Source organism: Herpailurus yagouaroundi, unplaced genomic scaffold (genome assembly GCF_014898765.1).
Source record: "Herpailurus yagouaroundi ecotype Mexico unplaced genomic scaffold, PumYag 163, whole genome shotgun sequence".
Lineage (NCBI taxonomy): Eukaryota > Metazoa > Chordata > Mammalia > Carnivora > Felidae > Herpailurus > Herpailurus yagouaroundi.
This window is the reverse complement of record NW_024412404.1, coordinates 32,767,186-32,782,577: the sequence shown is the minus strand read 5'-3', so window position 1 is coordinate 32,782,577 and position 15,392 is coordinate 32,767,186. Positions and strand designations below refer to the sequence as shown.

At 39.0% G+C, this 15,392-nt stretch overlaps 1 protein-coding gene across 1 annotated transcript in view; it reads right to left on the bottom strand.

Annotated features, from left to right (window-relative positions):
• Positions 1 to 15,392, bottom strand: part of BTAF1 (B-TFIID TATA-box binding protein associated factor 1) — a 103,675-nt gene that overhangs the window by 81,213 nt on the left and 7,070 nt on the right. Inside the window, exons 2-3 of the mRNA XM_040486909.1 lie at positions 8,442 to 8,565; positions 2,020 to 2,134 (exon numbers count right to left, since the gene is read on the bottom strand). Of these exons, the coding sequence (XP_040342843.1) occupies positions 2,020 to 2,134; positions 8,442 to 8,565 (239 nt within the window). The remainder of the gene's footprint in view (positions 1 to 2,019; positions 2,135 to 8,441; positions 8,566 to 15,392) is intronic.

The following is a 15,392-nucleotide window of genomic DNA, read 5'->3' as shown; positions in this document are numbered from 1 at the left end:
ATCACCCACCCTCCATTCCCTCCCACCCCCATCAACCCTTAGATTGTTCTGTTTTTTAAGAGTCTCTTATGGTTTGGCTCCCTCCCTCTCTAACCCTTTTTTTTTTTCCTTCCCCACCGCCACGGTCTTCTGGTAAGTTTCTCAGGATCCACATAAGAGTGAAAACATATGGTATCTGTCTCTGTATGATTTATTTCACTTAGCATAACACTCTCCAGTTCCATCCATGTTGCTACAAAGGGCCATATTTCATTCTTCTCATTGCCAAGTAGTATTCCATTGTATATATAACCACATCTTATCCATTTGTCAGTTGATGGACACTGAGGCTCTTTCCATAATTTGGCTATTGTTAAAAGTGGTGCTATAAACATTGGGGTACAAGTGCCCCTATGCATCAGTACTCCTGTATCCCTTGGGTAAATTCCTAGCAGTGCTATTGCTGGGTCATAGGGTAGATCTATTTTTAATTTTTTGAGGAACCTCCACACTGTTTTCAGAGTGTCTGCACCAGTTTGTATTCCCACCAACAGTGCAAGAGGGTTACCGTTTCTGCACATCCTCTCCAGCATCTATAGTCTCCTGATTTGTTCATTTTGGCCACTCTGACTGGCGTGAGGGGATATCTGAGTGTGGTTTTGATTTGTATTTTTCTGATGAGGAGCGACGTTGAGCATCTTTTCATGTGCCTGTTGGCCATCCGGATGTCTTCTTTTTTTAAAAAAAATTTTTTTTTCAACGTTTATTTATTTTTGGGAGAGAGACAGAGCATGAACGGGGGAGGGGCAGAGAGAGAGGGAGACACAGAATGGGAAACAGGCTCCAGGCTCTGAGCCATCAGCCCAGAGCCTGACACGGGGCTCGAACTCAAGGACCGCGAGATCGTGACCTGGCTGAAGTCAGACGCTTAACCGACTGCGCCACCCAGGCGCCCCCGGATGTCTTCTTTAGAGAAGTGTCTATTCATGTTTTCTGCCCATTTCTTCACTGGATTATTTGTTTTTCGGGTGTGGAGTTTGGTGAGTTCTTTATAGATTTTGGATACTAGCCCTTTGTCCAATATGTCATTTGCAAATATCTTTTCCCATTCTGTTGGTTGCCTTTTAGTTTTGTTGACTGTTTCCTTTGAAGTGCAGAAGCTTTTTATCTTCATGAGGTCTCAACAGTTCATTTTTGCTTTTAATTCCCTTGCCTGTGGAGATGTGTCAAGTAACAAATTTCTGTGGCTGAGGTCAGAGAGGTCTTTTCCTGCTTTCTCCTCTAGGGTCTTGATGGTTTCCTGTCTCACATTCAGGTCCTTTATCCATTTTGAGTTTATTTTTGTGAATGGTGTGGGAAAGTGGTCTAGTTTCAATCTTCTGCATGTTGCTGTCCAGTTCTCCCAGCACCATTTGTTAAAGAGACAGTATTTTTTCCATTGGATGTTCTTTCCTGCTTTGTCAAAGATTAGTTGGCCATACTTTTGTGGGTCCAATTCTGGAGTCTCTATTCTATTCCATTGGTCTATGTGTCTATTTTTGTGCCATACAAATTTTTAAAAGCATACATTCATTTTTAACTATCATTGCAGGCAGTCAGAAAAATAATTTCCACTACAAGATATCTAAAGGACACGTAAGAAATTAAAGACCCCTCCAAATATCCATATATAACTGTGCTTAAATTTAAAAAATAATTACACTAGTCTCCCAGTAACAAGAGAAAACACTTTCAAATATTTACACTGCACTGATTTGGTTTCCTTTTTTTTTTTTAAGGACATAAATTCCTTGAGGGAAGCAATAATCTCCATAAATCAAGCATAGAATTAATAACTTAAAAATATGTATGAAAATATAATTTATCTAATATCTTAAAGCATGGTGAAAATCACCTTATTCAATGTCATTTCCCGACAAAGCTGTACCTGAAAATTAAGGCTTTAAATTAAAACTGTAATTTTTAAAATATAAAATGTATAGTATAATTAATTCTACAGTTAGATTTTTATTGCAAACTACTTTTACCACTTAAAAGCACCTTGTCTGGTTCTTGGTATTGGATTCCACTCAGGTACATTTTTCACTATAGCTTCAACAGCCTGTCCTGCTGCAATGCGGGTATCCCAATTTGTACTCCTTAAATATATCAACACCTTAAAAAATTAAAAGATACAATAGTTACTCCAAAAAATATTGTTTGTTCAAGGTAGTCAGAACAGAGAAATACAAATTTATTTGTTGTTAATTTATAGTTTAGTACTTGGGCTTTATATATAAATTATAGATATATATGTGAATACATATAAATACATACACCTTGGAATTACCGTTTACAAGATTCTATCATTCACGGGAAATATCACTACACCTTAAAAAAGGGAAACAGGAAACTTTTATTTAAAAAATACTTAAGTGTTGGGGCGCCTGGGTGGCTCAGTCGGTTAAGCATCCGACTTCAGCTCAAAGTCATGATCTTGCAGTTTGTGAGTGCAAGCCCCGCACTGGGCTCTGGGCTGGAAGCTCAGAGCCTGGAGCCGGCTTCGGATTCTGTGTCTCCCTCCCTCTCTGCCCCTCCCCCGCTCACACTCCGTGTCTCTCTCAAAAATAAACAAACATTAAAAAAAATAAATACTTAAGTGCATCTAAAAAATAACCTAGCTTTTAACATACTAAAAAGTACAATGTGTATTTTCATGACGTCCCATTACTTATTGCAAAGAGTTAAAAAACTAGTATAAAGAATAAGGGCGCCTGGGTAGCTCAGTCAATTAAGCATCTGACTCCATTTCAGCTCAGGTCATGATCTCACTGTTTGTAGGATGGAGCCCCATGTCAGGCTCTGCTCTGACAGAGCCTCCTTGAGATTCTCTCCCTCTCTCTCTGACCCTCCCCTGCTCATGCTCTCTGCCTCTCTCTCACAATAAACATTTTTTTAAAACTAGCAGAAAGAATAAATGAGTTAATCAAGATTGGAAGTTATAAAATCAATATACAAAAATTAATTGTGGGATGCCAGCGTAGCTCAGTCAGTTGAGCTTCCAACGTTTGATTTTGGCTCCTCAGGTCATGATCTCATACAGGTCACAATGTCACACTTCCTAGATCAAGCCCAGGGTCTGGGGTGTCTGGCTCTGGGGTGACAGCTCCAAGCCTGCTTGGGATTCTCTAGCTCCTTATCTTTCTGCCCCTCCCCCACTAGCGAGGGCATACACTGTCTCTCAAAGTAAATAAACATTAAAAAAATGAATTGCATTGCAATACACTTTCAATAAACAACTTGAAAATAAAAATTTTTAAATCACGTTGTGTTTTTTTTTCATTGTTTTTTTTTAAAGTTTATTTATTTTTGAGACAGAGAGAGACAGAACATGAACGAGGGAGGGTCAGAGAGAGAGAGGAAGACACAGGGAGGGTCAGAGAGAGAGAATCCGAAACAGGCTCCAGGCTCTGAGCTGTCAGCACAGAGCCCAACGCGGGGCTTGAACTCACGAACTGCGACATCATGACCTGAGCCGAAGTCGGACGCTTAACCGACTGAGCCACCCAGACGCCCCTGTTTTTTTTTTTTTTTTTGTAAAAAGAGTCTACCCGCACGAACTGGGGAGGGGCAGAGGGAGAGAGAAACTTAAGCAGGCTTCATACTGAGCACGGAGTCCTGTTGGGGCTGTAGAGATCCCACAACCGTGAGATCATGCATGACCTGAGCCAAAATCAACAGTTGGACACTCAACTGACTGAGCCACCCAGGCCCCTAAAAATCTCATTAATAATAGCATCAAAAAGTATAAAATACTTAAAAATAAACTTAATCCTTAGATCAGTTTTCTAGGTGTGCAGGATGGTTTAGCGTTGGTCTGGCTGTATTTCATGGACACGAGACACACAAAAAACTTCCATGCTGTTCCGCCATCTTGGCTCCCTCCTTAAAAATAAACTTAAAATGCAAGACTCATATACCGAACATTACCAAAAAATTCAAAATAGCATCAAATCAAATAAAATCTAAATACAGTAAACAGAAAGACACCTCATGTTCATGGATACAAAGATTTAATACTGTTGGGGCGCATGGGTGGCTCAGCTGGTTAAGCATCTGGCTCTTGATTTCAGTTCAGGTCATGATCTCATGGTTCATGAGTTCGAGCCCCACATCAAGGTTCACAACGCAGAGCCTGCTTGGGATTCTCTTCCTCTTTCTCTGCCCCTACCTGGCTCATGAACACACATGCTCTCTCAAAATAAATAAACTTTAAAACAAAGAAAAAGATTTAATATTGTTAAGATAGTAACACTCCCTAAATTGATCTACTTATTCAACAAAATTCCTATCAAAATCCCAGCTGATATTTTTGCAGAAATGGGCAAGTTGATCCTAAAATTTATATGGAAATGCAAGGGACCCAGAATCACCAAAACAATCTTGAAAAAGAATAATAAAGTTGGTATATTCACACTTCTTGATCTCAAAACTTGCTACAAAGTGGTAGTAATCAAGACAGTGTGGTACTGGCAAAAGGACAGGTATACAGATCAATGGAAAAGAACTGAGAGTCTAAAAATAAAATTGTGTCTATGGTCAACTGACTTTTAAGAAGAATGCCAAGATAATACAATGGAGAAAGAATAGTTTTTTCCACAAATGGTGCTGGGGCAATAAAATGATGACTGAACACCTACCTTATCCCATACACAAAAATTAACTCAAAATGAGCCATAAATCTAAAAATAACAGCTAAAACTATACAACTCTTAGAAGAAAATACAGAGGTAAACCTTTGGGACCTTGGATCAGGCAAGATTTCTTAGATTGATCCCCAAAGCACAGAGATATGGAAAAAAAAAAGGATAAATATGACTTCATCAATCTTAATAACTTTTGTACTTCAAAGGATACACTTAAGAAAGTGAAAACACACACAAAAAAAAGAAAAGAAAAGAAAAAAAGAAAGTGAAAAGACAACCACAGACTGGAAGAACATATTTGCAAATCAAATACCTGGTAAGGAGCTTGTATCCAAAATATATAAGGAACTCTTACAACTCAATATTAAAAGAACAAATATCCCACTTAAAAATGGGCAAAGGATCTAGACAGTTCAGTCAGTTTATGGTCAATAAACACATAAAACAACATCACTGTCACCAGGAAAATGCAAGTCAAAACTATAATGACATATCATTTCACACTCACTAGTATGGAAATAATCAAAGTCAGTTAATAACAAGCACTGACCAGGATATAGAAAAATTAGATCTCTCATAAACTGCTGTTAGGAATGTAAAACTATGGAGCCAGTTTGGAAAACAGTCTGGCAGGTCCCCAGAAAGTTAAATGTAGTTACTATATGATCCAGCAATTCTACTTGCAGGTATATACCCAAGAGAAATGAAAACATACACCCACACAAAAACTTGTATGTGAATTTTCACAGTAGCATTATTCATCAAAGGCCAAAAAATGGAAACAACTCAAATGTCCATCAACTGATGGACAAATAAGATGTGATAGATCCATATAATATATTCATATCATATCCATACAATGGAATATTGACAATAAAAATGGGGAAAAAAGGAATGAAGTAATGAGACACACTTCAATATGAAAGAATCTTAAAAATATTATTTTAAATGAAAGAAACCAGTCATGTTTATATAAAATATTCAGAATAGGCAAATCTACAGGCAGAAAGCAGATTAGGTTGCCTAGGGATGGGTATGGGAGGAGTACTAGAGAATGACTGCTAATGGGCATGAGGTTTCTTTTGGGGGAAATAAAAATATTTTAAAATTAGATTGTGGTGATGATTGCACATATCTAAAATCATTGAGAGGGAACCTGGCTGGCTCAGTCAGTGGATCTTGTAGGTCTTGGAGTTGTAAGTTCGACCCCTACACTGAGTATAGAGATTACTTAAAAATAAAATCTTTTTTTTTTTAAACGTTTATTTTATTTTTGAGACAGAGAGAGACACAGCGTGAACGGGGGAGGGGCAGAGAGAGAGGGAGACACAGAATCGGAAGCAGGCTCCAGGCTCCGAGCCATCAGCCCAGAGCCCAACGCGGGGCTCGAACTCGCGGACCGCGAGATCGTGACCTGAGCCGAAGTCGGACACCTAACCGACCGAGCCACCCAGGCACCCCAAAAATAAAATCTTAAAAAAAGGTAAAATAATTGAATTGTGCACTTTACATGGGCAAATTGTATGGTATGTACATTATATTTCAATAAGTTTAAAAAACAAAACCAAAGGCAACAGGAAAACAATGAAGGGAGAAAAAAGAGGATAGGAGGTGAGAAGGTACTAAAGACAAACTTTGCCTCTTTTGGAATTATTTGATGACAGCCAGCAAGCCGGGACCTAAGTTAAGAAGACCAGAACTCACCTGGAAGGGTGGAAACCTTTTCTCAGTTCAGCACAAATTAGTTTTGCTCACTGTTTCCAGTTTCAGCTCATTCAGTCCTCAATCTCTTCCCTTGGGATGAGAAGAAATGGGTATACCTCTCTATCCCCCTACCTTACACATGAGCATAATGCATCTAATATGCATTCTTCTCCAGGGACACCTGGATGGCTCAGTCAGTTAAGCATCTGACTCTTGATTTCAGCCCAGATCATGATCTTGTGGTAAGTTTGAGCCCTACATTGGGCTCTGTGATGATGGTGCAGAGCCTGCTTGGGATTCTCTCTTTCCCTCTCTCTGCCCCTCCCCTGCTTGCATACACACTCTCTCGCAAAATAAATAAACATTTTAGAAATTAAAAAAACAAAACAAAACATGCATCCTTCTCCATTCTGAGAACATGGAGCCTGTGGATGTCAAACCACTGTCTCTTCGTCTACATACTGTTTAGAAAGTACTGATAATATCTAACTGGGAAATATACTGGAAAAGACAGTCACTGTCAGCCCTCATGATAGGAACTATATAGTATAGATTTGTACGTTCACAACAGCTTAGAACGCCTACTCATATGAATCAAAGAGAGACAGATGAGAATGAACGGAGGGGGTAATACCAGCAGGAAGAGAGTTATCTTGGGATTTCTAATGTCTGGGCTATTATATTGCTCTCCCACCCTCCTCCCTACCCAAGCTCCCCAACACACAAAGCGCTCCTGTTTTTATTCTGCATGCCAGAGAATTATTAAGCATGTGGAATGTATTGCTTACTATCATACAGGCACACTTCTACAAGTCAACAGAGTTCAATAAATACACAGCCATTGCTTAGGGAAAGAATATGGGCTAGGATTATGAAAACATTGATCCATCAAAGCAGAAAGCCTCCACTTTCAAAACAGGTGATAACGAAAAATGTAATGACAGAGGCTCCTGGATGGCTCAGTCGGTTAAACATCTGACTTCCGCTCAGGTCATGATCTCACAGTTTGCGAATTCAAACCCCGCGTCGGGCTCTGTGCTATTGGTTCGGAGCCTGGAGCCTGCTTCAAATTGTGTCTCTTTCTCTCTCTGCCCCTCCCCTGCTCACACTCTGTCTCTGTCTCCCAAAAAATGAATAAACGTTAAAAAAAAATTTTTTTGGGGGGGCGCCTGGGTGGCGCAGTCGGTTAAGCGTCCGACTTCAGCCAGGTCACGATCTCGCGGTCTGTGAGTTCGAGCCCCGCGTCGGGCTCTGGGCTGATGGCTCAGAGCCTGGAGCCTGTTTCCGATTCTGTGTCTCCCTCTCTCTCTGCCCCTCCCCCGTTCATGCTCTGTCTCTCTCTGTCCCAAAAATAAATAAACGTTGAAAAAAAATTAAAAAAAAAAAATTTTTTTTAATGTAATGACAACTTGCTTCTCATATATTTCAATCATTTCCCATGAGTACTCAATCATCTGAAGACCAACAACTATAATTACTAGCTGTTAAAAACAGGTTAGACCACTAATGAACTAGATTAACAACTTAGCTCATTACCAAACTGGGTCAGATTAAAATTTGTGCCACAGGCAAAAGGTTCTATGTTGTCAAATCCCTTAGACAATTAAACCTGATACAAAAAAAAAAGCCAAAATATTTTAAATATTTTGACAAAAAGATGAAATTTAAAAAAATATTTGGAGACACAGTAAGATATTTAATGGACTCTGAAGACCACAACTGTGACTAAAATAAGACAATTTCTGGGGCACCTGGGTGGCTCAGTCGGTTAAGCATCCAACTTTGGCTCAGGTCATGATCTCACAGTTTGTGAGTTCGAGCCCCGCGATGGGCTCTGTGCTGACAGCTTGGAGCCTGGAGCTGCTTCGGATTCTGTGTCTCCCTCTCTCTCTGCTCCTCCCCTGTGCCTACTCTGGGTCTCTCTCTCTGTCTCTCAAAAATAAACATTAAAATTTTAAATAAATAAGTAAAGAAATAAAAATAAGACAATTTCTATCATTATATTCCTACCCACAGATAAACTTCTACAATAGCATTATACTAAATGGAAAAAAAAGGGGGGGGGGTTCTTACTTTAGATAAAAGATTATTTAGTTCATGGGGATGAAGCTTTACCACTTCTCCAAGTTGCTGTGCAGCAGCTTTTCTTGTAACTGGAGTAGTGCCAGTATCCAGTAAGATAAAAAGACGGTCAAGCCTAAAATAACAAAAATATAATGATTATTCTGAAACATGTTTCCTCATAGATGTAAGCTTGAGTCAACAAATGTATTGAGCATTTATGAAAGAAGACCTATTCTAGGGTTGCAGGAGAAATCTCTACACTCAAGGAACTTGCAATTGGGGGTAGGGTGAGAAGGAAGGCAAGTACACAAATAATTAGAATACAGTGTACAATAACACATATTCCAGAAAAGAAATGCAAAATGCTTTGAGGAGTGGGAACAGAGGAAGTAAATACTATATATCCCCAACTGTGTAATATTGAAAAGGCTTCATAAAAGAAATAGTATATGGGATGGACTTTCATAGGTCAGCCATGAAGGTCTTGGTTCAAGAAAGAGATGGGACTAGAGCTCTATTTTAGGAAGATTAATCTGGCAGCAGTGTGAAGCATGAAATGTAATGGAAGAAAACTTTTAGAGAATTTTAGTCTAAAAGTGCAGACCTAAACTACCATCATGACTAGAAGCCTAGAAAGAAGTTGGGAGAGACACTGCAGAGGCAAAGCACAGTGTAATAAGAAATGTCAAGGAAATGAAAGATTTCTCAGACTCTGGATCTTAGAAAATGAAGAGGTCACTTAAAAAAATGGGAACTAGTAGAGGAAATATTGTGGGAAATGATGACAAGCTTACTAGTGGCGGGGACAGGATAGCTACAAGAAACCAAAAAAGATAGTTGGAATAGAGATGTGAAGTTCAGGAAAAATTGAGACTGCAGGTATATAGGTATATGAAATCATGTGTGTAGAGGTGACAAATGTGGCAATAAATAAAATCTCTGAGGAAAGAGTTTCCAAAGGCATACAGCATACTGGCACAAATTCTAGAGTCACAACATCACAGTTCAAACTCCAGTTCTACCATTTAACCAATGACTAAAGCTTGGAATATCACAATGCCTTATACCTGGAACAGGTGAGGAGAAGTGGAACACTATGTTCTTGTGGTTTGGGGATACAGGAAAATCCTAAGGTTTTAGAAAGGAGAAAGGCCAAGTCACAAGTAATTACCACCAGCTGTCCACCTATCATATATAGGTCTAGCTTTCCTATCACACTACTAATCAGGCTCAGTAATGCAAAGTGAATGCCAGAAGTAATGAAAAGAGCCTCATACTTCATATAGGGAATAAATGGGTACTTTAAAAAATACAGAGGATGGTAAAGTTATATCAACTGCCTAATCCTATACAAAGGGGAATTTAAAGAATACATTTTCAAATTTTATCTAATGAGAAAGAGAAAGCAAGTAAGGTCCCAAAGCTAACCATGAGCATTAAGCATCAATAAACTACAGTGAAGCTTGTATTTTACTTCTGGGATTACAGGTATTTTTCTTTCACAAAGAGCTAAAAAATTACACAACAAAGCTCTAAACGTCTTTTGTAAGATAAACCTATAAGGGGCAAATGAAATGGGCTGGATTGTTCTTTTCTTTTCTCTGGTAGTATTTATCAAACTAGCCAGTCACTAATAAGCACAGAATCATTATAACTAGTAAGAAATAGAACTAAAATCTTTTTCAGTCAAGAACAGTAAGGGTACTTTGAAAAGTCTTCAACTGCTTCAGAACAAAACACTAAGAGGTACAGTTCAAATTTATAGTTAAGGGTATATAGAAAGGACAAATTTCAAGAAAAATATGTGAGGTAATAAAAAAGCCAGTGATAACAAAGAAAAACAGAAACACAACACAGTTTTTGCTTCCGATACAATGAATGGCACACAGAGTGATTATAAAGAAACTAATTTTTGTAAGACACACAAAAATTAACTTACTTTATATATACACCATGTACAGACACAATCCACCTGCTGAAACAATTATTCTCCTTATTAATTCAAGGCTGTCTAAATACTTGCCTTTACCCATTTATTCATCAGGTTTTGCCACAGATTTGGTGAACAGTGACTCAGAAATAGTGGGACAAAAGAATAGGAGAAAAAAAATTTTTGACAACTGGTGTTATTTAAAAAATTCTATGACTGTCAGACCCAAATCCCTTCTTCATAAAATGATCTTCCCCCCATCCCATACATAACGCTCAGAATGCCCCTTGAGTTATTTTCATTTTTAAATCAAGTTGTGATATTAATGTTCATGAGAATCATCTCTGAGCCTCCACAACAAATACTTGCATGTTGCTATTACCATATGATTTTGTCAATAAAATTTGCAAAAAGAGATTTCAAACATCTATGAACAACTTTCTGTAATTATCAAGACAAAAATTCATTTTAAATATTCTATATTAAGGAGTATCTGGCTAGCTTAGTTGGTAGGGCATGCGACTCTTGATCTCAGAGTTGTGAGTTCAAGCCTCACATTAGGCATGGAACCTACTTAAAAAAAAATCTTTGTATATTATATGGTAGGCAAAATTATCAAAAATTAAATAAGTTTTATCACAAAGAATGATTAGTCTTAGGTCAAATTTATGCTACTCTAAGTGGACTTATATTTGTATATGCTGCATGTCTTTTGTGTAACAATACTGGGCTCTCTTATATGTATACAGTTCATGGAGATTCAAGACTTTCCTGTGGAAAACTGTGGTAAAATGGAAAACAAACTAGACTGAAAGTTAGGAGACCTTTAGAAGTCTTACTGCTGTCACATGTTGGAGGATTCAGGGAAATTTACTTCATTTAACCTCTTATTTTGGAGGGTAAAACTAGATAATTTAGGCATATTTTAGTTTCTCATCACTGTGGGGTTTTTTTTCCCTTTTTTCTTATGTAACGTAATATTTGTCATATCTCTGACTTATTTGATGTGAAGTTCCTTAGACCTCACCTCTGGAAAGATTTCAACTACTTCATTAATTCTTTTTCCAGGATGAAGATTCTGCTTTTTATGACCAAAAGCAAAGCTGGCTGCAAAATGAACACTGTAAGGAAGTGACACTACCCTGTTTATAAAGTTAAAAGAAAATGGACAGATTGCAACATTTTCCCCCATCATTTCCACCTTCCCCAAGACGCCATTACCATTCCTCATTCCTTAAAAAAGGAATGCACTACTTCACTGAGTAGATCTCTAGGCTTTGTAACAGATCTCAAGTTCTCTCCTCACTACCTCTAAAGATTGCTCGTTACCCTCATCCTATTTCAAATGGAAAGACAGTCCTCACTTCTCTTTAAGGTTTAGATACTGTCCCACTGTTTCCTTGATATCATCCTCTTCTAGCTTCATTCAATCATCCTTTCTCTAATACCTTAAATCACTGCCTTATTAATCTATTCCCTTCTACCTTTAAATATGCGAAAGTGTGTCTCTGAAGAGAAAATAAACGGCTTGCTCCTCATCTCCTAGTTTACTTTTTCTTTTTCCCTGCCAAGCATCACAAACAAGTGTTTAAAATCACTTCTTTTAGGGACACCTGGGTGGCTCAGTCAGTTAAGCGTCCAGCTCTTGATTTTGGCTCAGGTCATGATCTCGCTTCAGGCTCTGCACTGACAGCATGGAACCTGCTTGGGATTCTCTCTCTGCCTCTCCCCTGCTTGCACGTGCTCTTTCTCACGCACTCGAAATAAGTAAATAAAACATTTTAAGAAATCATTTCTTTCCTCACTATACACAATTTCATCCTTATCAATCAAGTTTCTGTTCTTCTCTTCTACTAAAATAGCACACCTGATGGGTCACCAATAAACTTGTAAGCTCTAAATCCAATTTTTTTAAGCCCAATTTTCTTGACCTTTCTATAACATCTGATATCAGTAAGTACCCCATTTTTAAGACATTTTTCTTCCTGACTTTTCACAACTTTATATTACCTTGTTTCCATCTGAATTCTCCATTTTTCCCCTGGTTTCCCTCTTATTGCTGTCCCATATTCAACCCTTGGCTCCTTACCCCACCAGTTTCTCCCTTAGGAAACTAGGTTATTTGTTTAAACTGTAACAAGGTACAAATAATCCCCAAAACTAGTCTATCTAGGAGCTCTAGTGCCACACTTCCAACTGCCTGGTAAGCATAACCCCCTCATAACATGATCTTATTGCTAGATTGATAGTACTCTTAAAGTACTCTTTGATCAAATTACTACCTTACCCTAGAACTGTCAATGGCTCACCCTTACCTATCAGACAGTAATCAAAATCAAAAAAAGTATCTCCCAAACATGGGCCTTTTTGGTTTCCACAATTTCATCTATATCATTTCTTCCACTTGGAATGTCTTTTTTTGGTTCAGTTCTTGAGCTAGCTACAACCCATCAAGACTTAAAATCCTTTACCCTTTTGAAACGATCTCAGACTACTGTATTACAGAGGTGAACTCCTGTAATCTACACAAATTCTCATCTTAAGTAGCCATTTTGGTATTTATTATGTTTTGTTTTATGGCACGTCTTACATTAATTTGTCACATGACGTCTTATGCTTATTAGGCTTCACCTCCTTCAGTGATTCTTTTTGTCTCCCACAATACTTTGCATAGTGTCTCTGCAAAGTCTTTGCTTAGTATTCAAATATTTGCTTAGTTGGTATTTGCTAAAATTAAAATTATAAAGAAAAGTACACATTTCTTAGGGCCAAGTTTAGGCACCATTTTTAAGCAAAAAAAAAAAAAAAAACTTGTGTGCTAAAAAAAGGAGGGGGTGGTGCTATATTAGAATTTTTTTTGCTTCCTTTGAGAAATACCCTTGATCTGTAATACCTATACTATATGAAAACAAGTTGTAAAAATAACAACTGATGCTAAGGTAATGCTTCAGTAAGTGGTAATAAGATCAGCACAGCAGTACTTCAGCATTCTGAACATCAAGGCAGTTATGCCTGCTCCAAATAGCAAGCTGAAAGAGACCATGAAATGGGTACTGTATTCCTTCAATAATCTCCATACTTTCTTTTTTTTCAACGTTTATTTATTTTTGGGACAGAGAGAGACAGAGCATGAACGGGGGAGGGGCAGAGAGAGAGGGAGACACAGAATCGGAAACAGGCTCCAGGCTCTGAGCCATCAGCCCAGAGCCCGACGCGGGGCTCGAACTCACGGACCGCGAGATCGTGACCTGGCTGAAGTCGGACGCTTAACCGACTGCGCCACCCAGGCGCCCCAATAATCTCCATACTTTCTAAACTTTCCTTTAGTCCCCTCTACCCAGCTTCATTGGAACCACACTCCTGCCCAAAGACCTTCAACTCCTCTCTAACTAATGCTGATCCCCTCTCACATCCATATAGTTCCTCCTGCCTCTCCTCTCTGCAAAGCCTTTTATCCCAATGCCATGTCATGTAACCTCTGCTCTTCCATCAGCCAACTGTCCAGGGGGTAGTAGATCAGCTCACTCTCTCGTTTAATCCAGGCCTATTTATTCTCACATCTTCCACCTTGGTAGTAGCAAAGCTTGCCTCCCTGAATAGAGGAATGGGGACAAAAGAATGCTTCCTTGGGTTTTGTTTGTTTGTGGAGTTCTCCCTTCCTCTATCCAAAACAGCAGAATAAACACCACACAAAAGGAAGAACAAAGGGGTGAGCAGACCAGGATCTGACAAGAGGGCAGTATGATCTGTTACCCTGGGGTAGCCAGCTATGAGCAAGCAGGGTAAGCATCAGGGTCAGGACTCCATGGAAAAGGCTGGTATAGTGAACTGGTGGGGGGAAGGAGAAGGGGCATGAGCCAGGGTCAGTACCATGTTGGAGGGCAGACAGGGCCCTTGGTGAAGGAGAGATGTGATGGAAGCTAAGTGGTCAGAAGAGAAAGGAAGTTAAAAGAAGGGCTAATTGAGGAAACACAGTACTTACACCAATACTTTTTGAGAGAGAGGGAGCGTGTAAGTGGGCAAGCAGGGGGCGGGGGGCAGGGAGAGGAGGAAGGAGGGAGAGAGAGAGAGAGAAGCAGGGCTTGTGTTCACCAGATTCAGGACTCAAACTCACAAACTGTGAGATCATGATCTAAGCAGAAGTGGATGCTTAACCGACTGAGCCACCCAGGAGCCCCACAATATTTCTTATGGCTAAACCTTCTCTTGCAGAATAGCTAGTAGGGGGGAAAAATGCCATTCTTCATTCTTTGAAGGACAGACAGATGGGAGCAGAAAGAGGTAATAGATGTCAAGCTGTATGAAAGGTACCAAAGACTGAAAAAATAAATAAAACATAAGGCAATTATATTTGACAATACCTACTGGTTATGAATTTACTGATAAGAAATCTGGCCCATTTTCAATTTGGACTTTAATTCAGAGAGAATTATACAAGACATGATTCATGTTTTGTTTACCAACCTGTGACTACAGGCAAGTGCTCTAAAGACTGCCTAGAAAAAAGAAAGAGTACATGGAAGTTTGTAAAGGTTACTCAGGCAGGTGCAACCTAATCCCTCTTCTCTTCAGCTGTTTGCATAATGAAGTAAAGATATAAAAAGATATGGAAGAAAATCATAGACATTTTGAACTATATCCTAGGTTACTACTTCATCATTTATTAAATGAGTATATGCTGGGGCGCCTGGGTGGCTCAGTCGATTAAGCAGCCAACTTTAGCTCAGGTCATGATCTCACAGTCTGTGAGTTCAAACCCTGCATTGGGCTCTGTGCTGAAAGCTCAGAGCCTGGAGCCTGCTTGCGACTCTGTGTCTCCCTCTCTCTCTCTGTCCCTCCCCTGCTTGCTCTCTGTCTCTGTCTCTCTCTCAAAAATAACAAACATTTAAAAAAATTATTTTAATAAATAAAAAATAAAGAAGTATATGTTGTGTTCCCAACTCCTTGGTCATTTGAAGATTAAAGGGGGGAAGAAAAGGTACAGGTGCCTGGCTGGCTCAGTCAGTTGAGCATGCAACTCTTTGGGGGGG